The following is a 23,776-nucleotide window of genomic DNA, read 5'->3' on the forward strand; positions in this document are numbered from 1 at the left end:
ATGACGGAATTGGCGGACTAAAAGCTATTTCCTCAAGTTGATCTGATTAAGAAGCCGAAAAAGAATTTATCTCGCCAAAATAGTATCATTTCTGCAGTTATAGATAATTGCCCCAACTCGGTTATGAGGAACGACCTTGCCTTAATTAAGTTTCACAAATTAGATGCATGGAAAAAATATTATCGACGCCTACTAAGCCAGAATCTCCCTTCAATAAACGCGCAACTCAATACAGGCTAGAACTTTTTATAAGGGTCTAGTGGACAGATATAAAAAAGAGCATTTATTAAGTATACAAAAATGGTGAATGCATGATTTAGATAAGCAGGATTCACTGGCGATTCAAGCGGATATCAGATATCAATTAACTTTGGTCATTGTAATAAAAATTTGGTCATTGTAATAAAAATGTAGAAATCACTCAAGCTCATCTATAAAAAGAAACCAACTAAGACTTCAAATTGTGTTAAAACTTCATAGAAAGTGTACAAACAACATAGATGAGTCGACAAGAAAAAAAAACCTGAGTTATGATCTAAAAGAATGACAAATTCCCTATCGACAGTGATGATATCAGGAGAAATGAAGCGGAAATATTTTACATAAATCCAGTGATGAGGAAAATGCATACGGACGATTTCATACTACAAAGGAAAAGGCGAAAATTTCCAATTTTAACCAATATCATAAGGATAAGACTACGGAAAAACTACAGAATTAAAGAGGAGAAACGAGATTGACCGCATGACGTATCATACTAAGAAAGACGCCAAAGCGAAGGAAATGAATGAATGACATCGCCGACTGATACGAATATAGAGTGGAAGCGACCACCTTTTTCCATACGTTAGATCGTGATCAAGTAGAACAATGGCTCAACATTAGAACGGTGGAAGGTGGGGCAGTTGCATTCACAACGAACGCTACATTGTTCTCGTCTTAAATTGAGGGCTACATTCTCTTAAGTTCCCACGCAGTCTCCCACAAGACAAAGTGGAAACTCGTGCCACTAAATGAGAAGCCAAATACCGCCTGCAAGATTAACTGCTACGTGGAGATAAAGCGGGACGTGTAGTAAACCTTTATCTTAATCCATTATCCTATAATACGAGAAACTCGCTTCTACAATAAGCCATTCTCCTCGTATCATGACTAACTGCACACGGTTTTCCACGATTAACCAAGCTGAGTCTATTTTTAGAATGATACTAAAATACAGCTTGTGTTAAATCCAAGATAATTCATTGAAACTCACTATTTTCAAATCTATTTCAAGGTATTGACTCGAAAACGAGTTGAGACAATAGAGGTTAACAGGGAGCTTCAAAATTTTACGTGTGGATAATGCTCCCTCATTAATTGAGTCAATTCGTAGTTTATTTTTAATTGGTAAGGGTAGAGCTCACCCCAGACTACGCCATAGAAGGTTGAATAACACACATTCAGGGTAAGGGGACCAGTTCCCAGGGATGATAAATCATACACGTTTTCTACAAATAAAATGATATTTAAGAGCCAAAGCATTAATTTAAATTCACGAAATGCTTAACACTACTTATAGCGAGAAAATGATTTGAACCTCAAGAGTTGCTTGAAGTGTGCTCCCGTCACCGTGCAACAAGCGAGGCATGCGTTATCTGCTCGATTTGTGCAAATTTCAAACTCGTTAAAAGCACGACATTGGCATATCCACGCGTTTATTTGCTCTTCCTCCGTGGAGATAGCACCCGATAAGCGAATGCACGTCCCCTAGAATAGCAAACTCAACAACATGGGAAAGGTCATAAAACCGTGACTAACGACAGGGAACCATGAACGCCCTCGTGCTGCTAACGATAAGGCTAATGATAGCGTAGGATGGACAAGTCATGACCATTTCAGACTACACTTCGGCATGAGCAAGCATTTTTTTATTTAATGTAAACAATACATATGGAACGAAAGAGCGTCCTAAGTTACTACGAATCGTAGGGGTATACCCTAAAAAAGCAGTACCATAAAAGGGTCATTTCACCTCACGTTTACGAACGAGTGCGCCAAACTTCATAAAATCCGATTAAAAAATCGTATACGGATAGAAAAACAACTTACAAATACATACCCAGGACCATTGTAAAAATTTTAAGTGGTCCATGCACTTAATTTTTTCGCTTATTATAAAAAACCCTTGCCCAAACGCCTGTTTACACGATAAATCAACGCGTAAGAGTTAATGCCCTGTTTGAATGCACGATTTTTGAGGACCGGAACAGATCATGTACGAATGTATGAACCACAAGAGATCAGGGTCTATTTTCTATACGAGCATTCACATCAGTAGGGTGGTTACACGGTACATTTTCGTGTTCATTCGCGCGGTCATTTAGACATTATCTCGCACGGGTTAATGTACCGTGTAAACATGTATTAAGATAATTATAACGATTCTCCACCTAATTTTCATAGAGTAATGGAGAAGCATAATAAAACATCGGTTCCCTGAGGTTCACGTAGCATCCAAATTTTACCAACACACATATGACCGGAAGATGAAGTGAAAACTGAGATAACTAGCGTGATTCGAGAAGCCAACCACCGAATGCTCCACTGTGTAGATGGCGGGAGCGAATGCTATCTGACCGCTCACGTGTGGAAACGGGAAAGGACTGAGGCGGTCGTCGAACCCGGTGCTGCATACCGGAAGGAGAGAGGCGTTGGACAGGGGAGCGTAAGTAAAAAGGAGTGAGCGAGTATTGGGAGGGGTGGGGAGAGAGGGCTGTTTTAAATGGCTATGCGATCGTACAGGATACTGCAAGCGAGAGATACAGGCGGATGGCAAGGTCCAGGAAGCGTAAAAGAACACACACAAGCTCAGAGTAAACAAGGGCGATGATAATCCAATCTCACGATTGGATTCCTGAATCCCCGATGACGATGGGCTCATCGAAACGTTGGAATAAGATATGGAGGAAACCCGTTGTGAAACCTAAAAAAAATCATCACTCCTTAAAGGCCGTTTTACACGGGGCACGGAATTGCGCAGGTTAGAGCTGCATTGATTTCTAAAATAGCGTGGAATTGCGCGAATGCATGAACGAAATTAGAACGGGCTATTTTGCCGTCTCGTATCCACGCATTCTCGCATGTGTTCTAGCAATTCACCGCTTTACACGACGCAATTTTTATTGCGCCTTCGCACGTATGTCACATTGCGCAATTCCGGGTACCGTGTAAAACGGCCTTTATTTTTGTATTTGGAATTATAAAGTTTTTCAATAAATGAGACTCAATCGGCACGCCACCTACCCCGGCTTCTCAAGCTTCACTTGTTTAGCTCGGAGTCAATTGTCTCCTTACCCTGTCGCCGGCGAGCCGGCTCGTTGAACTCTAAAACCACGGTGTCCAAGTCTATGGGTATAATATACAACATGTACGAAGGCGCAGTCAAAATTGCGTCGTGTAAAGCGGTGAATTGCTAGAACACATGCAAGAATGCGTGAACGTGAGATGGCAAAATAGCCCGTTCTAATTTCGTTCATGCATTCGCTCAATTCCACGCTATTTTAAAAATTAGTGCAGTTCTAACCTGCGTAATTCCGTGCCCCGCGTAAAATGGCCTTAACAGGAGCTATTATCGCATTCCGCACGAATGACCAAGACTGAGCTAGCAAATTCCCAGTTCACGGGAATGAGACGATAGCGCTTGTTTTCTTGATGATTAATCCGCTTGTAAAATTGTATTTCCATTACATTTTATGCCAAGAAAGAGTAAAAGAATCAGGATTATAATAAAATTTACTTATACGAACTTCACATATGAACGGATGTTCTTATTTTTTCGATTGTTGTAATATTGCATTGATTTGCCATTGGGATTACTAACCATTGCCATAGGGTTGGCCAGTTTTGTCTTTTCATGATTATCCACGCATTTTTTTCTTACTGTGCGTAATATTTTAGGACTGTATGGTGTGCATGTGGCGGTCCTCTTGTAGGCCACATGTTGGTGATTGATCACACCCCACTAAACACCCTAGAGATGGCTCGCAGCGTATTATTTACACGTAGAAGAGTGTACATTACATTTTGTGCGAATTAATCTATCGTTGACAGCATACCATACATTAGGTACGCACCTCATCCACTACAACATTATCTCGAGGAGATTCCCAGGATACGGCGAATACCTCACTCACACGAGCAAGATTACTATCTACACCTAAACTGGCACTGTGTTTCGAAGCCTAGAGATCGAGAACCGAGAGAGGAGACGGAGCAATCCACACTCTACAGGTCCCAGCATCACCAGCCTTTTACGGAACGACCTCCCCTCTACCAGTTCGGCGACCTGCTAAAGAGAATCGCATCTACTCATAGGCCACAGAATAAGCTTAAAGATAAAGCATAAAAGAATTTTCTAGTTCTCCTTATGAGAAGAACCTGTTCCTACGAAAAGGTTGTTTCCTAAGGATTGTATTGAAGAAGAACGAGTTTTGTAGATTGCATTCAATAGCAGTTGATGGTGCCTAGTGGCATTTTCAACGCAGGAAATATACCGGAAAGCCTTAAAAACACACAATTTCTATAAAAATAATAATAATAATATACAACGATAACCACACCCCGTGAAGGAATAACAGCTAAAATGCCTAACGAGGGAATGGACGATTACGGGTTGCTTAATAGATCTTTTCGCCTGAGCGAATGTCATACATGAATAATATTTTTGCTGAAAAAAGTGCGAATAATTCCGCAGCGAAATAATCCGCGGTCTACAAAAGTACTGCCTATATCTGATAACTCATGATTTCATACAGGCCCTCATTTCGGGTACATACACAGGACATAGCGAAATATGTTTACATATGTAAAATATACATTAAGTATTTATCCAGCCCACGAAATAAATGGCGCCAACGCCAAAGCATTCAGCTTCTCACACTTGCTTCATATATTCCCAAATTCACCTTCGGGAAACTTACTTCACAGAAAAGTTCGATAACATATTCCGAATAAGTCAGCTGTTTTCTCTCCCATTTCCAACCAAAACAAAGAGAGGTTGGGCAAAATGACGCAGATTTGCTATCTGCGAAAGAGACCAAATCTCGTAGATAACTTCCCGTCTTCCAACATTTGCGGAGCAAACATTCCACGACCAGCGGTGAGTGCCCTTGCGGACGGAGGATAAACAGTCCGAATTCAATCCTAGCAGAAGAAAAACGGCCGAACATGCGAGCTAGAACAAAATGTAAGTTACAAACACTCCCTAATCAAGTCTAAGAAAAATAATGAATGAAATTAATGGATAGCAACGGTGTTTCAATTAAAGGAATTAATGGCGTCACTCGCTAGGACGACTACTTGCATGTTTTTTTTTTTCCTTTCATAGTCTCATGACCTTGCATGGAATTGCAATAGGAATTATTAACCATCGGCGAGTTTTGTCTCTGCATGAATATGCACGTACATTTTGGTATTAGGCGTAATATTTCTATGACCGTGCGGTGTGCATGTGGCGGTCCTCTTGCATGCTGCATGTTTGATTGAACACCCCCAGCCAAACACCCTAGAGGTGGCTCGTAGGGTATTACGTAGACGTAGATGAATCGCTGCTCTAGCTAGTACGAACGAGGAAATGCTACTCTTTCCTTTACAAATTGATAACGTTTTTCCCTGCGTATAATGTGCATTAATATGTATTTCTCTAAAGGCCGTTTTACACGGTACACGGAATTGCGCAGTCTGACGTACGTGTGAAGGCGCAATTAAAATTGCGTCGTGTAAAGCGGTGAATTGCGAGAACACATGCGAGAATGCGTGGATGCGAGACGGCAAAATAGCCCCTGTTCTAATTTCGTTCATGCATTCGCGCAATTCCACGCCATTTTAGAAATTAATGCAGCTCTAACCTGCGCAATTCCGTGTACCGTGTAAAACGGCCTTAACAATACGTATATCACAGGACTCCTATTTATAAAGAACCTGAATGCTGACCTCATTTGTAATACTAACATTCTGTGTGTTATTAGCTTTTCAATTATTCCTTATGTTTCCCTAATTTCTATTTATACAATGAAACGCATATTTGGTAATTAATGTAATAAACTTTAAATATCTTAGAGGATATTATTATTCATCTAAGTGATTGCTAACGGCTGATTGAAGGAAGTGGAGCGACAAATAGCAATATTTTGGCAAATTTTTTTCACATTCTAGTGTAGTATGGAAAAACATTCAATGCCTAATAAATGAAGCAGTTATGAGCGAAGTGTTTGAATGAAGTATTTCGTTATTCAGATGGGATTTTTTGATCGGTGGTTACCATGATAGCTATAGTGTAGACCGCAAAAACTACTATGGAGGCGAGAGCTTTTTCTTCTACTTTCCATTCGAAGTTTAACTCTTACCCTAAAAACTTCCCGATCCGCCCAATAAAATTATGATGACAATGCAACTAAAAAAATAAACGAAGCTGTGACGTAAAATTTTTTCCTTTGTTCATTTCATGACCTTCGTCATTGACAAATCAAAAATCTAGTTACTGTAGAAGAATGCGCGTTTTTAACACATTTGTCCAAAGATCAACTCTATCATGATCCCTTAGTAAGATACGCACATATTACGCCAGAAAATAATAACCACCTTCGGCATATCCTGAAAAATGTTATAAAAATCAATTCCAAATGTTTCGCGAACTGAATGAAATCATATCTTCCCGTTTCGACAAGGTCCCAGCAGCTATTCTGGCGGAGCAAATGGGTGCTTTTAGACTCGGAAGAATCGAGATGACTTCCCACGATACTTCACTGCGCCTTGCATCCAGCAACAATACATTCCCACCGAGCGATATCTTGACTCCAGTTGTGGATAGTTGTTCCGATTCCCATATCAAGGGATTCACAAACGACTACAATGAAGAATCACCTACCTCATGAGATACTACATTTCTTACGACGACCATCAAGATGCACCACAGTACTTACCTAAAAAGTAAAGAGAAAGTCAAAGTTAATAAAATTATAAAATGCATAGCGGATGAAAGTTAGGAATAACTATGTACTAAATATTCACAGTACAGTGCAAATAAATTCAACTCTAATATTAGCAGTGCACCAGAAATATTATCAATAATTAATATTACGGTGATGTTCTTATGGAATTTAACGTTATATTTTATTCTGGAAGCATTAAGCCACTCAAGTTACGTTTGCATAAGACATTAAATGGTGCTATTGCTAAATCTTATGTTACAAACATGCCCAAAAGTAAATAATCTAGAAATACACTATTGCAGAAATACTGCAGATTATGAAGACGTGTGAGAATCCTACTAAGAATGAGAGATTCCCAAGATTTCGAACCTGTGTCCCTTTACCTCGCAATAGCAAAACCAACATCTTAGCCAACATCACCAGGCTAACGGAAGGAGGTTTTAGAATTCGTTTTCTCGGGTGTGACTGCATGGAATCGATTAAACGTAATGAAATGTAAAAAAATTTGTAATTCCATTTAGATTTAATACTGCACGACCTATATTTCGACGTGGCACGTCATCACCGGGTACACTTGCATCGAAGACATAATGAATAGTCACCACAAATTCGATCCAAAAAATTCCCAAAAAAAACCTTAACCCACACCTCAGACCGTTGGGTTTTTGGAATTTTTTAAAACTGAAGTTGTGTGTGACTATTTCTAGGCCGCACAGCATTAAATTTATGTGGAATTACAAAGTTTTGCATGTCATTATACAGAGAATTTAAAATTAGACTACTTTTTTCCAAAACGATGCCCATGGAAAATCGTGCGGAAGAAAAACACGATACCTACTGATAAATGAAACTACATCGATATCAGTACCTCAACTTGTAAAACCGTGGGGGAAAAACAAATAGTGGCGGTCGATCGTTCAGCGCCTATTGAGGGGGACGAGGGTGGGGATAAGGGGTTTTGAGGAGTAAGGAAGCCCTCCTCCCACCAATTTGAATCCCTTCCTCCCCTTTTCCAAGGCCGCTGAGGTGGGGAGAAATATCCGGTCGACCGAATTGAAATCGGGGAAGGAGGTATTGACGGTCCAATAAACATTCGCATTCCCATCACCAGAGCTTCACTTCCCAGTTTGCCCCCGCCTCGGGGCAGCGGAAAGCAACGGGTCCACCCATCGGGAGATCGAAGCTGTTGCATTCAACGCTTCTCCGATTTTTTAAAGAATAATTCGACATATGCGTACTCCACGAGTCAATACACGGGATAGGAAATCAGGAAATGAAGCAGGCGGAGATAAAAGAGATCGCCAGCAATATAAATGAGTAACTTCGTAAACTTTGCACAAAAAACTTAATTGCTGCCAGTTTCATCGTCGTGAAACATCCTCAGGTACGATAAACGTAGGGAACGGAAGTTTCAATCAATAGTTGGTATATACCGCGTGTTTCAGGAGGAATCTGCAATACTTCAGGAAATGGCATGGGAGACAATTTTACGCATTTTTTTTATCCATACGCAAGTATTTTTTGGATGCGATTTGCCGTTACCGTTAAAATGTTTTTTTTTCGGGTATCTAGCCTTTTAGTAATTTTATTTAATACTCTGGATTTCTAAGGACATTAAATAATTAAGGTCGGATAAAAATGTGCGATTGAGATTGTCTGAAACAATTAATCTCAAAATGAGTGAGAGTGCGCAATCTTTTAGTTGATACTCCCTCAAAGCTCTTGTTTAATTAAGCTCAAATATTAATTATTTCAGTCATGTGCTTTAATAATACAATTCCGACTTTCCAGCACGTTTACTCGCCTACCATGACAGACTTTCATCATTTCAAACCTTTAATATTTATTTTTATCACTGAAAATTAGACATAGGAAAAGGAAAGCAGATAATGATAGGATTACTCAGTTTAAATTCTTTACAATGAGCTTAACGCTACGAGGACAGGCCTATTTTTTCCAACCCTGACCCCTGTAACATTATATTCAAAGGGTGTGCCTTGAATAGTACTGTCCATTAAGAGGATGTGCAAGCAAAAGGTGAACCACCCATACGTCGTGGGACGCGGACAGACACTAATTGGAAAACCGCGGCGCAAGTCGCCTGGGAAAGTAACCTGGCGTCCAGGTTTAAGGGAGTGAAACACGACCAAATTACAGTGATGTACTCTCAAAGGTTAAAAGAACGACGGCGAAGCAACCTCTCATGAAATTCTTCACCCCGTAACTCTTTGGCTCCTCCCCATGTTTCATTCTGAGTCCTTTTACGTGCATGCCAAATTCACAATATAATAGAAATAACCGTATTGTTTATAATATCCTTATCATCCTAAGAAATAAAACTATTTCGTCCTCATTTCCCAAACGTAATTGATAATAGATATTCACAATTGTACTCGTGCTTCCAAAATAGCATAGACTAATTAATACTTTCATGTGTGGGAATATGCCTATATCAGTCCCTCTGTCTGATGTTTGTCTAAAACTCCGTCTTTCCTTCTCCTCTACGTGAATTTACTGAATTTCCCACCGTTTTCGTTCATCGAATGCCATTACTTTATTCGTTTCTGAATTCAAAGGACATCTCTCCTTACCAGACTCTTGCCAAGCCTTTTCTTTATCCAGTCACAAAATAATGCTCTCATCAGCTATTCCCTATACTTGAAAGCATCCCTAAGTAAAGCATTTCCTCACACAAATTCAATTCTCAATAAAATTACTACTCCAACAAAACCATTATTCATATGCGTGAATGGATGCCCACTTTCCCAGCGAGTAACAAGGATAAAAAATTTTGGGGCCGTCACCGAGTAAAATATACAAAGTCAGCATCATATTTCGATACCACCACTGCACAAACGCTCAAAAATCATCCACCGAATCCAATCCGCTCATCTAGTATTACAAGAGCTGCTATATGAGAGGATATGATCCTGTGGACGATTGTTGAGCGTTTGTGCAGTGGAGGTATCGATTTATATGTAAGGGCTTCAAAATTTAAGCCCAAGAACGTTTCACCCGCATTATCTCCATGCACTTCATAAAATTCCACAAAATCCTTTCCCCCAAACTTTTCCTTTTTCCTCATCCGTTTCCCTCATCAGTCTGCAACGCCCACCCCTGGCTCCATCACGGCAGAGTAAGGTATATTTTGGGAAAGCGTCTACGCCAAGCGTGAAAAATCGCTGGCAGAAAACTACCCCTTTAGCAGAGGAATAAGGGGAGGCTATAAGGGGAAATAAGCACGGGGGGGAGAGAGAGACGCCAGTCTCTTTTGTCGCCAACACTATTTTCCACGCCCTCGGCAGCGCGGAGAGGACCCACTCGCGTCAGGGAAAACGTCGGCGACGGCTTCGAATTAAAAAGAAAAAAATGATAATCACGTCACTCCTTTTCCCAACTCGTGGAAGTGGCTGCCGGTCGCAATTAGGGCGAAAAGGGATTCGAGGCAAGAGCTGGCGCTCCCAAACGACGTTCCTGAGAATTTCTTTTTTTTTTAAACGAAACATTTATTTTTAATTCTAAATATTTTAAAGAACGTTGTCGCGCTGTCGGAAATGCTATTCTTGAATTCGATCCCATCCATTTTTAAGCAAATCCAACTCTAAGAAAACGCATCACACCGCTCCATTCGCGACGCTTTACTGACTTAAAATTTACGCCATCGTGACGATACGTTCAGGTTATACAGAGTGGACAATTGACAATATTTATCCGCCTCCAAAATATGGAAATTTTAAATTTAGTTTTTTCACGAATTTAATTTTTTTTATTTAAGATACAGTTCGTGAATCGTTGACAAGGCTCCTCTCATAACACCCGAAAAAATTTCAAGGTGACAGCGTAAGTTCAATACGTGTATCACGCCACGAAAAAAAACAGGCATGTACTAAGTTTAACGGAGTACATGAGCCGAAATGAGCGAATAATTTATCTTTCGCACAATTGTAATAAATATAGAAGGTCGTACGTATGATTTAACATTTTTTAGAAGTTTTATAATTTCCAATTTTCAATTTTCACCAGAGAAGTTTGCATGCAAAAAGGTATTTTTTTTACATAGAAACTAATTTGAATATGTTTTTGCGTGGTTCTACACATGAATATTAAACCAAGCGCATTTCATCAGGGAGGCCAATCGAATTTCGATCAGAAGTTATCAGACAACTTCAGACTTCATAGACTATTTTCATGATTTTCCATACAGTTTGACAAAACGTATTTTTTTGCAAAATATTCATCTTAAAATAGAGAAAAATTTAATACACTCAAGGTAAATAATAGCATTAAACTAAATTAAGTAAAATCATAATGTTCAAAATTAATTTTTACAGGAATAATGCATCAACCAAATGGCATACCTAAGCATAAGAGGAGAGGAAAAATCAATGCCTCTTTTTAGAAAAAAAATAAGATCTTTCACATTTTTTATTTTCCCTGACATCCACTTTTCAGGCAATGAAAATTGATGACTTTCAATTACTTTCTGATTTTCCATTAGTGTTCACCCTGGTTAGCAATATTGATGGAAACTGGCTTCAAGGCACACTACCTAAAGGATTTCTTCACAGGCTCTCCACCGCGTTAAATTATCAATGGCCGAAGTTTCGATGAGTCTCAGCTACCGTGATGACGAAAGGGGCGTCAGCCATTGGTGATTTTACCCGCAGGAGAGCCCGAGAAGAATGAAAAGTACCTTCAACTAAATCACCGGGAAAGCCTACGATCCCATTGCATGAATGATTGATAGCTAAAACATGGCTAATGGACCCACTGCAGCGAGTAAAGTAAAGCGACGAAGTAAAGAGTTCATCAATTATTAAAAAAAAAACGTCTTTCACGCCAGCTGGCGTCAGGACCGCGAGTCGTGAAATCTCCAGAGACGGGAGAAGACAGCATTCCAGCGACGGCGGACATAAACAATCCGGAGAGGGATTTTTTTTGCTCCCTTCCTTCCAAAATACCTCCGCGCGCTTTCCGAGGCCAACGAATAATCTGTTTTCATTCCCATCGATCCCCGTGACTCGCCGAAATTCTCTTCGAGATCTAAAAAGAGGATTCTCTCGAGAAGCATGCATCACAAATATTTTGACGTTCCTTCTCCACGGCCCCACACGAAAGGGGAGTCGTAGCCTTCGCCAGTCCCACCAAGGAGACCATATAGAAGACGCTCCAGCCCCCCCCCCATGGAAGATTCATTTGTGATGCCACTTATAGGGTGCATTTTAATCAGTTTTCAAAAACGGCTCATCCGTACACCGCACGTTTCACCTGCCTCGGTAGATAAAAACGTCCGTTTTACGCACAGGACCCTAAGCTTCCTTGACCGCTACCTAGGCCGAGAATAAAAGGTTATAATTGTGGAAAATTGCAAGTGTTTCTTTCAATGTCGAAGTATCGTTATAGAGATTTATAGTCATTAGAGTTATCGTATAAATAGTTAACGAGGCAGCGAATAGAAAAGGAAGAAAAACATTGAAACAGAGATGGAGTAAATTGGCAATGCACTGTAGTGCCTAGGGAGCATAAGGCGTTGACGGGTGGGACACGGAGAAGAGGGCGCGGTCGAGCGGAAGTGATTGGGAAGTCCACTTCCTTTCGCCTCGCGTCCTCATGGGGCAGGAGGAGGACTACGCACGGAGGAGGAGAGGAAAACGCAACATGTGGGCATGGCGAGGGCCAACAAATTCAAGCGTCTAGGAGTAAATATAAACAAGAACGCCCTCAAGGTGGCTGCGCAGTGACCAAAGGTCGAGATCAAGAATCAAACCCCCACGTTCGGAATTTTTATGGAAAATGGATATCGTTAGAAAATGACACACTTATGAATATATTTTATTAAAAATCTAATACATCTCTTTCTTCGAGAGTATGAAATTTATTGGAAATGAAATTGACAATAGAAATAAAAGACATAGTCTATTGTTGTACCCAGCCAATCAGACCCAGCACGTGACCTCAGATTTTGGAATTTCAATCTGCTTGCTCGCTTTACACTTGGTATAAATACATATATTACATTGCCCGTTCGCGCCATTGAAGTTGTTAAATTCCGAATTTTAACATAATGATTTGGCTACATAAGCTCAGAAAGGGTACCGAATATTATTAATATTAATTATAATATACAAACATTTAGAAACGGTTTTCCCAACTCTCTATACAAAGTGTATCTTTATGAACACGAATAATTGCGTGGGAGAAGCTTCGAAATTTTTACATAACGATATGGCTACTACGGCTCAGAATGGGAGTTAAAAACGAGGTTAAAAATTACAAACACTCGCAACATGAGAACCGAGAAGAACATTAAGGACAGCAATTATCTAAATGGCTAAAAAAAAAAAAGTAATCAACTCCAAAAACGAAGAAAACAATTTTGGTGAAAGCTCTGGACAATTGGGCTAAAATTAAAGTGTATTTATCTCGTGCCACACGAAAATGAACAGATAGGATTTTTCACCTTTTAAAAAGCTTAGCCAAAAAAATAAATATCGTTAAAGCCTAGAAAATTGAGGAGTCGAGGGCAGATAGGAAAGGAAGAAAAAAATTGAAATGGGCAAATAGGAGTAAAAATAATCATTTTAATAGACAAGAAAAATGAAAGAGTAAATACGATCCCAAATAAAATAATTTCATCAACTTTACGCAACTCTGACGGAAAGGAGGTTTTACAAAATGGTTGTTATTAAAATCATAAGTGAAATTTACAAAATTTTATATTTGGTAACGATGAAGACGTGAGAACCCGTTAAAAATCTAAATCCTCCCATTTATATTTTCGGAAAAATTTATTATAAAGAAACAATAATAAATATGAGAAATACTGAGGTAATATTTTCAAATTTTAGATACGGGAAATGTTTAATACGGTCTGTGGTATTCGCCCACTTTCAAGATGAAAATAGAAATACGTCACGATAAGAGACCGGTGAGGGGGGGGGGGCAGTGATGCGTCCCCTAAAGCTAAAGAACTAAACAATTCAAATAAACATCTGATGGAACTTAACTCGCCATCAAGTGACCTCATCAAAGACCTCATCTAATGAGATTACGAAACAACCCCGAATCGTACGCTTCATTCATCACCACAAGGCAAGGGAGAAAGCAACAATCGGCGCTTGCACTTATAATCGCATTACGGAACGGACGACAAAAAAATCGACTGGAATCCGGCTATAATCCTGTAGAGAGCTTACCCACGCCTCTACGGTGACTCAGGATGCTCAACCAATACGAAAGGCTGCACACACAAGATATGCCCGAAAGTGACGTGGCAGGAAATTCATTCTTAATATAACGATTGAATCATAGGATCTGCGTATAAATCGTGCTGACACTAAATATTGACGATCACATTGAAAGTATTAAACTTGGTTGATCGGCAGCTTCGTGATCATTTAGGAAACAACCAGTGGCAGACTTAGTGTGGAAATTTTGGAGGTTGCCCGTTTGTACAAAAGTACTTAGTTATATTTTTTTATATATTTATCTACCTTAAAGAATTGAAACACAAATTATCTCTAAACTTAGGACCTATTTTACACGCTTTTTATACGTTATAAACCAGCGGTAGATCCAGAGAGGAGCTAAGGGGGGGGGGGGGGAGGCGGCTATACCCCTTGGGTATCCAATTTATCATAGATAGATTGGTAATTTTATTAGGGCCCCCACTTTTGCTGGGAAGTTAACCCCCACTTAGCCCCTCCCCTTCTCCCTATCCTGGAGCCACCACTGGAAATACTACCTCATTATTCACGTTTTAAATCACCTCAAATGGGGTACTAGTGCTATTTCGGGATTTTTTAACTTTCTGCCTCTACATTACACAATACGCGCCCCCGAATAGTTCTGGGAAAAGTAACCTATTCGTGGAGCCTATCACATTAAACGTACTAAACAACAAATTTCGTCTCGTGCTCATATGCAATAAAGTACCAACAATGAAGTGGAAGACTCAGATATCGCGCAAATACGACGTAGTATATGTATAAATCTTGATTATTTCTATTGTAAATATTAAAATCATTTTTATGATTAGCGCGAAGGTGCAGAAGTATTAGGATCAGCAAAGGATTTACAATATTCCTGTGAGGGATAGTTATAGCGATAGCTATTTCAAGGGATCGTGAAAATTAAAGTTTGAGCTATTATTACCTAGACCGCGCGTAATTTTACCATCCCTTTGTCCATCATTTTCGATGCTCACTAAATATTTCCGATTCTCAACTGTAACACGGCCCCATAATGCTCAACGCAATATTTGGGCTTTGAATGGCTTAAGTGATTGGGCTTAGGATTTGATAGGCTATAATCGGTAAGACAACGAGTTAAATCAACCCTTTTAAAATTATATCCGCTCTGATGAGTAATTAAATCAATTCTGAAATCATATAATCAAGTTTCTGAGAGTATGCTAATTGAAATCGTGAAGAGATGACATTGAATACAAGAACGTGTTTCCATCGCAAAAAAAATCAGACCTAACAAGATGAAGTATGACTTAAATCAATTGAGACTTTTCCATGATTAGGCACATACCTGATAATTGAAAGACTTGATTTGACTTGACTTAGAATTTATTTAACCTGGCCCAGGTGAGGCCACAATCCCGCCCCCTCTTCCTCAGGACCAGGGCTCTTTTACAGAGTTTGAGGAATATTGTTGCATCATATATCAGATAAAATAGTCTTTATGGTATTTAAGAGAGATTATCATAGGTATTATTGAAACCAATTTGATCATTTCGGACCAAAATTACGAGTACTTAAAAGAATAATCATAAAAAAATTATTCTAAAACTATCGCTAAAAAGGGAAGGAAAAACTTCTATATGATAGGTACGCTAGTTACATAGCTGCTAACAATTAGAACCAGAATTCTTTATGGATACATAAATGCGTATATATCGAAATACCAATTCACTCACCCATCAATATAGAGGAAATACATAAAAATATACAATAAAATATAAGCTCTGCATACTTGGTACATGAAGCTGGCGATTTAAAAAGTTATTAGCATGCAACTACTTTCGAAATTATACAATAACAATTTCCTAAAGCAATAATTTATTCCTAAATATAAAGGTGACGGTATTTGTGCAAGAGGTCTCCAATGTGATGGAAGCTGACGACTGATTAGTCTAAATGCCGTGTAATATACGAATGTGTAGAGAAGCAACATTGACAAATAATTTTGAGATGCCGAAAACCATATGCCAATTAAATCGGCCACCACCTACCGTCCATATCTGCGACAGCAGCTGAGCATGAAAGAAGGAAATTGACATGTTAAAAAGGTGAATTTTGAAAAAGACCGTTTCAAGAGTCATATTAATAAGAATACTAATAATTATGTATGAATTATTGATTGGGGGTGATAAGGGAAAAATTAGTTAAAAATATCGGATAATCCTAGGGTCACCCCCAGATAATTACTTACAGAGCAGACATAAAAGCACACTAAAATCGTAATAAATGTAACAGGTTTAACACCACCTTATAATACCTGGGGTTACGAGTAAGTTAATACTTCACGGAAATTTATACCTAAAATCAGATTGTCATATGCCTATGGGAAAAAGGAACCTCGACATTTACATAGCTAATTCCTCAAGATCTAACCTTTTTATTTCAGGAATTCCATTCGACGATCTTTCAAAAGGATTTTCCAAGAGGATATCCCTAAATGAAGAGATTTTGGGTATTTTCGGAATAGTATTTTAATAAATCTTGTGTTCTCACCAAACATCTTTCAAGAATACCAGTGAGATACCAATTCTTTCTGTTAGAAGGGTTATAAAACTCGCGAGCTCAACGCGAAAAAACGGCAAATACCCACGTTTTGACATTTACGTTAATGAGTACGAGGCTCTCGAGACCGCCATCCGTTCAGGCAGAGTAGATGTTGCCGACACTTCGACGACCTACTCAGGAATGAGCATGAATGAACTTCGAAAAATCATCAGCCCTGAAGACGATGGCATAGTCGGATGTCGAAACGTTGGCACAATTTCAATTCCTGATCCTGTCGCAGACCCGAAATAAAATTAAATCGAATCGCACGACAACGAATCCAATCAGCCAAAACACATGTATTTACCATTTTATCGCATTCAGTTCGCGAGTTTCATTACCCTTTCAATAGAGAAGAACTGGTATCTCACTGCTGCGACCTGAAGGAGGTTTGAGAGGAGCATTATCCCGGCCTGGCACCCTATCTTATCATTTCGACCGCAATTCAGACCCAGAGGACTGGAACGAGGACTTAGCAAACAAGCATACGAGACGCGGTGGAAAGTAATGCTCAAGAGATAGCCTGGAATTCACTATCATCCGATAGCAAGGGCACGCCAGAATATGCATGATGATAGAAACTACCTTCTATCCAACTATATGGATAGAAGTACTTACAAGAAAAAAGAAAAGATAATACGTTACGTTTAAAGGAGGCTGTGCGAATTCTTCGAATCGGGAATAATTCAATCCTTCGCCACTGAATCAGGATTATTTCATTTAAAAAATTAGGAGCATTATTCTAAATTTCAAAACATAATCTGTAGATGACACGGTCATTTCTTTCAAGAGACCGCCCACTCCTTATTCAGATTAGACGAAAAATATTACCTAGTGGGCCATGTACGCTTGGAATACGTCCCACTCAATATTCTGCGACATACATAAAATAACGAAATAAACACAATCAGATTTTTATTTGAAAAATAACAATCGGTCGAACGAAAAGCTTTCGCTTCATAAGCCAACCATGAAAAGCGCTTTCAGCCTAGCTGTTAGTGACATCTTGGCACAAGGAGTGAAAATATTCGAATCACAAAACATTAAATATTTTTTTGTTTTAGTGACTTAATTGGTAAGACAGTTTTATTCTTCCTTTCACAACAGTCGTGCTACAATAGTCCAGAATTGCCTTGCACAAATAGAAATATGCTTTAAAGTAACACGAAAAGGTATGCACACAGTTAATATTAACGTCCGTATGAAGAAGCTACATGGGGAGGCTCGGGGAGGAGCTAGGACTCTCCTAAAATGGAGACATTTTTTAAAGTTTAGGGTGTCTAACACTTATCAATTCGAGGTACAGTAATTGATTTATTTCCGTTTGCTGGTACATACTATTTTAATTCCTTATTTCTTTAATTTCTCGTTTATTAAAAAAATGATATACCATGATGCGTACTAATTTTAAAAAAACTCAACCTAATCTTACATTGATCTTGCCTCCTATCCCAACCTAAGATATAACCTCTACGCGCTACAGCAGTGGCGTAACTATGGGGGGATGAGGGGATTCATCCCCCCCCCCCCTCAAAGCCTCAGAGAAATCAAAAAATTATTTAAAAGTATAGCCTGGATTTGACATATAATAACTGCATCTGCCAAAAGTTAAATTTTCAGCGCCAAATTGATGTAAAATGCATTTTCAGGCATGTTATTTTTCAAGATATTTCCTGAACTCTCCGTTTCCTGGGGGAGTAGCCCCCACCCACCCTCTTATTCCCCCTATAGTATATTCCTAGTTACGCCACTTCGCTACTGGATAATACCACCTGGTTGGATAAAATTTAGCCAACAGTGTTCACGAGAGAGTCGGCAAGGCAATAAAAGGAAACTATCATAAGCATTAGGACTTCAATTACGGTATGCATCCCAACGGCATTCTCAGATGCATCCCCCAAGACGACAGGTAACATTATCTCCAAATCCATACGTATCCCAGAGATAGCAGGCACTTTTCAGATAAGAAAGTTGTTGATGCCATGGGAACGCGACCTGGTTGCATATTGATACGATCGGGAGAAGCACAATGAGGTCCAGCTTCTAATTGTATCCGGGGGAAGGTCGCTTCCCATCTAGTGCATCGTTCATCGTAAAGCAAAGTAATCTTGGGGAAGAGGCGATATCTAATCGAACAGGCTGTGAATCCGCGTTATCACCGCTCAAGTGAGCAGCATTACCGGGAAATTAAGCGATAAGGCCGAGTGGGTGGGTACTCCAATGAAAGGACTCCCAGTAGAGTCAGGTTCCGTACGCTCACGACACCGAAAGCTACTGAATGCAAATCGACATCTTCAAAACAATGCGTTGAATGATAAGGGACATCTCTTCTCCGAAATTACTTCTAGAGCGTGTGTGGTCACTTCCAGTCGCGAGCATAAAGGATGTTCCGGTCTTTAATGGATATGTACACAAGACAGTGGCGAATACAGATTTAATTTATGGGGGAGAAACAGAAATGCAGGGTTAGGTTGAGTATTTTTTTTATTTAACATAACGAAAAGTACTTTTCTGTTCCCAAATTTATTTATTTCAACCGACCAAGGTTTCGGCACATAATGCCATTTTCAAGATTGAAATGAATGCCTTGAAAATGACAGTGTGTGCCGTAACTTGGGTCGTTCGGAACAAATAAGTGTGGAAGTACTTTTCGCTATGTTAAATATCAAAGATTTCCACAGAATTACGTCGAAAAGAGTATCTTTTGTTTATTTAAAATATGGAAACCTCTTATAATTAAAATAACTTAACAAAAAGGGGGAGATTCACTGCATGAAGCGGCTATTCCAAAGTGCATGATTAATTAAAATAATACTGAATCAGGTACAAATTTAATTTTGTACATATCTCACTCATTCAGTGACTTCAAGGTTGGTTTGGATAGGTAAAAGTAGAGATCGACGAAGACCTAGCCACCACACATTCAGGGCCGATTCCTTTCCATGGTCCACCTCGCACTTTTGAGGATTTTTTTCTATAAATGAGTCCGAAGGCTTCATTCGGGATTTGAACCCGGGACCCTTCGATCAGCACCTAAGCACTCGAATGACTAGGCTAATAATCCTGAACGTTACACGACAGCTTGATCATATCTTGTATTCGACTTACCATGTACCATTGATGAAACATTTTAACTAACACTTTTGGTCACTCATGATCAGCTAATTACTGCTTCAACATCGGTCTTCGGTAAATTAGAGTTTGAAGAATAATAAACATCTTACACCGGTATTTATTCACTTTTCACTCATAGAGTGAAATAAAGTACGTAGCTAAAATATATTTCTCGCGCATGGCTTATGGAGCCAATCCATTTGTTGGAAAACTTTTTGATACTAGTACATCCATTGTATTCCAGAACATGTTCACTTGTTATTTCTCAATTCCCGTTCAAGTACTCAAACAACACAAATTATAACTAATGCACTAGAAATGAATGTAGTACAGTTAAAAAAAAACACCCCCTGGAAAACACCCGAGAGTTGCCGGTCACGGTATGTACTAGAGCTATACTTGCACAAGTGAACATCCAAGCATAATAAGTGGGAGTACAAGTGGACATTTCAATGGATAGGCGGAGAGCCACAAGTTGCAAGTACCTATGGGTCCCTTTCGCACGACACCGAGGGCTATTCGTTTCCCTGCCCCTCCCAGTCCATTCCTTAATGACCATGGGGGCTGGCGGAAGGAATGTTCTCATCCCCAACATACCACACGGCTCCGACGAAAGACGAAAATATCACGCAGACGACTCCGGCCGGTCATCGAACCGAACCCACACAACTTAAAAGCTTGCACAACGAGCGCCTTCAATTAATTGAGCATTCTCCACTCCTGGAAGCTGCACAACTTACATACGTCACCGAGACCGAACTAGGTACTGAGTGACAAGAGAAAATTTACCAAGACCCGAATTTAGAAATAGGCCCCAAACCGCTGACTGCCACGGCTCGAGTAGGATAAATGTAGTCATCATTAGTCAACAATCCGAAGACTGGTTTAACGAAGCTCTCCATTTCTCTCTCCTGTCCGCTAGTATTCCCATAGCAACGTATTTCTTCCCTTTCACATCGTTTATATTGTGTCCTGTGAAACTCATTCGGGGCTAGCACAACATTTCGAATGCTTTCACTCTTGACTACGAATCAGAATGTTTTCTGAAAAATAGAGTGGCGCCATATATGCTCGAGGAAGATTTTTGAACCAGGAAATCTATTTCGCTCTATTGAAAAAATAAAAGTTAAAAGTAAATAAATACCGTAGTGACTATTTTGTCATGCTTCATGAAGTAATTTATCAAAAATCTTCGTTGCATTAGCTGATCATTGGTAACCTAAATAGGCAACTAAAATGTTTCATCATTAAGTCGGCAAGTCGAATGTTAGATTATATTTGCTTTCGTGTAACACTCAGCCATTTACCCGCGCTAAATTTCAGCCACAATGAGAGTATTATTACTTGAGAGAGAAAGCTAAATTTGACAGAAAACGATAAGTCGTACCACTCCATATGTTGGAATTTCAAGCCCATGGAGGCAGTCGCAAGTATACCAATAGCATTATTATTCAATAGAGAAAAAATACTTCGTCTCTACCTTGAGGGCTGTGCTCAGTAAGGAGTTAACTAGGCGGAGACGTGAAATTTTGGGCTCGTTCAGCGTATGACGGCGCTTGGCACGCTGTATCATCAGATGTTTCGCTGAAACACACATGAAACGTGGAGATAAGAGTACACTTTGAATGTAACTGCAAAAATACCTCGAAGCTACACTGCTCTAACATAGGCATGCGGGAAAAAATGCACTCGTTTGCTATAAAAGAAACCTCTTTCACCTAGTAATTGTAAAACATAATTAAACTTACAAATAATGCTTTCTCTCAAAAGTTCTACGTCCACTTAATTTTTTTTCATTGCTATTCAACGGCGTAAAATATTTATGAAGAGGCTGCCGAAGTATTCTACGCAGTTTCGAAGTGCTTGATTGCGCCGTAGAGGTATTCAACGCGGACGCCGAGCCGGCGCGCCGCTACAAACACATCCTCGCCGCTACCATCGAATTAGACTGTCGGCGCACAGGTCTAGTTCAAGACCAAGGCCTTACGGGTTGCGAGAAAGTCTAAACCCACAGCGGGATAGTCCCTTCAACTTTAAGGAAAGGCGCTCGATAGTGAAGGATACAAGGGAAATTCGCGGGCTGCCTGAGAAAAAGGTGAAACTTAATACGTATTTCTAAACGGAGAGCGAGGAAAATTTTCGTAGTTTGGTCGGCCGAACCGGTCAAGGAGGCGTCCTCAGATGGAGGGAAAGTGCCAAGAAGCCGACCAAATGCTCGTTTAAAAGTTCAACCGCGAGACCGCACTTGAGTGTTGCGCGGAGGTAATCCTAAAGGCAGTCCGCGCGGCTTGGAAAAATCGCAATGACTCCCTAAATGAAACATTTAGAAGCCAATATGACGGTTCAAATTCCTGATGGCATAAACCTAAATATAGTCACTAAAAATTTAAAATCCCATGGCTTCGTTCTCAGCAGTTGAATTTTTAAGTGAGTTTTCTATATCAATTAGTGAAGATGCTGCAAATCAACGAAAATCAAATCAAGAGAGAAAAAATATTTTTTTCTGATTTAAATTTTTTATCAGCTTGGCACATATAATTTGCGCCGTAGAGACAAGAGTAGAGAAGAACGAATGGATAGAAGCCAGACGTCGGTGTTAGCCTGCTCTTAACGAAAATCTCGAATGGGACCACGGCTGTACGTCCTGTCAGACGATTGGAGAGCTCAACCTTGCACTGCAACAAATATATATCTTATCGGGATATCTTTTAAAAGAGGGGTTTACTGCCGGAATGAAAACCGGGACCCTCCAGATGGGAAGCCAACACAGCAGGCACTAAAACAACTTGATCCGCAAAGCCAGTGGCTTCAAGACGAAAAGGAATCGAAATCAAATTCCAAACGCGAAGCTAAGCATAGATATCAGGGCGAACCACCTGAACTAAAAGCCACGCCCCTTCAACTGTCACTTCAGTGAAATTAAATGACACGCTCCAATTACTCAATGCATCAGTGTCGCGAGAGAATACAACGAAGGCTAGACAAATGAATGGCGTGGACGTAAGTAGGATCACGAGAAAGCTTTCAAAAGGGCGGAACGTTTTTTTTTTCCTTATTCTCATTCCCATTCCGATTCTCGATGCACCATTAATCCTCGCTGGGTTAAAAATAAAAAAAGAAGAATGGATCTCGCACGCCTAATAAAGAGCCGCCCTTTAAAACTGAGCGGAGGATTTTCTAAAGGTCGGTAAGATGGATGCAATCAAGAGGGGGGAGATATACGGTGAAAGCATATCCTTAGAGAATTGATGGCGGTACCTACGCGAAGTTAATCCGCAGTTCACAATCGAGTAGTTTCCATGCCTGAGAACACGAATCGCTTCGCTGGGGCAATAAAAAAATCAACAAATGGGAATCACACGAAATGAGCATTAGAAGAAAGAAAAAAAACTCGTTCCTCACCAATTTTCTACCTCCATTCCTACCTCTGACGAAGGTGGAGAGATGACCAACAATTCAGCTGTTCTTTCTGACAAGAGACTAAGAGACGTTTCGATGAGGGAGTTTTTCATCAAAACGTCCAGCCGTATATACTAGCAACTTATACAAGTGACTGCTACCCATTATAACTTAATTGCTGACATCCCACGACAGCTGAGAAGTTTTTCAAATAAAATGAGATTAAAATAAAAATTACTGATTTTGAGAATACATTACCACCAAGTGAGGCCTAATTCTTTGCCTCATTGGCACAGAATCGTAATCAAAGTGTTCATTGAATACATCTAATTTGCATACATAAACGCGTATCTGCAGGTCAGTACGACATGACTGTTAAGATTCCACGACAGCTGTGGATTTTTCAAGAGAAAAAGAACAGGAGATAATCCGTCACAACTATCACCACCACTGTGCATCCATTTTTTTTTCAGCCACGAACGCGCGTCCTATAGCCCG

General features: G+C 39.8%; 1 protein-coding gene across 13 annotated transcripts in view; it reads right to left on the bottom strand.

Moving 5' to 3' along the window:
* The window catches only part of LOC124153970 (actin-binding LIM protein 3-like), a 248,334-nt gene that overhangs the window by 137,116 nt on the left and 87,442 nt on the right, over positions 1–23,776 (bottom strand). The window contains exon 2 of one of the 13 annotated variants that reach the window (XM_046527415.1): positions 16,213–16,233. The exons of the other annotated variants lie outside the window; for them this stretch is intronic. Coding sequence (XP_046383371.1) covers positions 16,213–16,233 — 21 coding nt within the window. The remainder of the gene's footprint in view (positions 1–16,212; positions 16,234–23,776) is intronic. 13 annotated transcript variants of the gene reach the window in all.

The sequence above is a fragment of the Ischnura elegans genome, chromosome 2 (assembly GCF_921293095.1).
Source record: "Ischnura elegans chromosome 2, ioIscEleg1.1, whole genome shotgun sequence".
In the NCBI taxonomy this organism is placed as follows: Eukaryota; Metazoa; Arthropoda; class Insecta; order Odonata; family Coenagrionidae; genus Ischnura; species Ischnura elegans.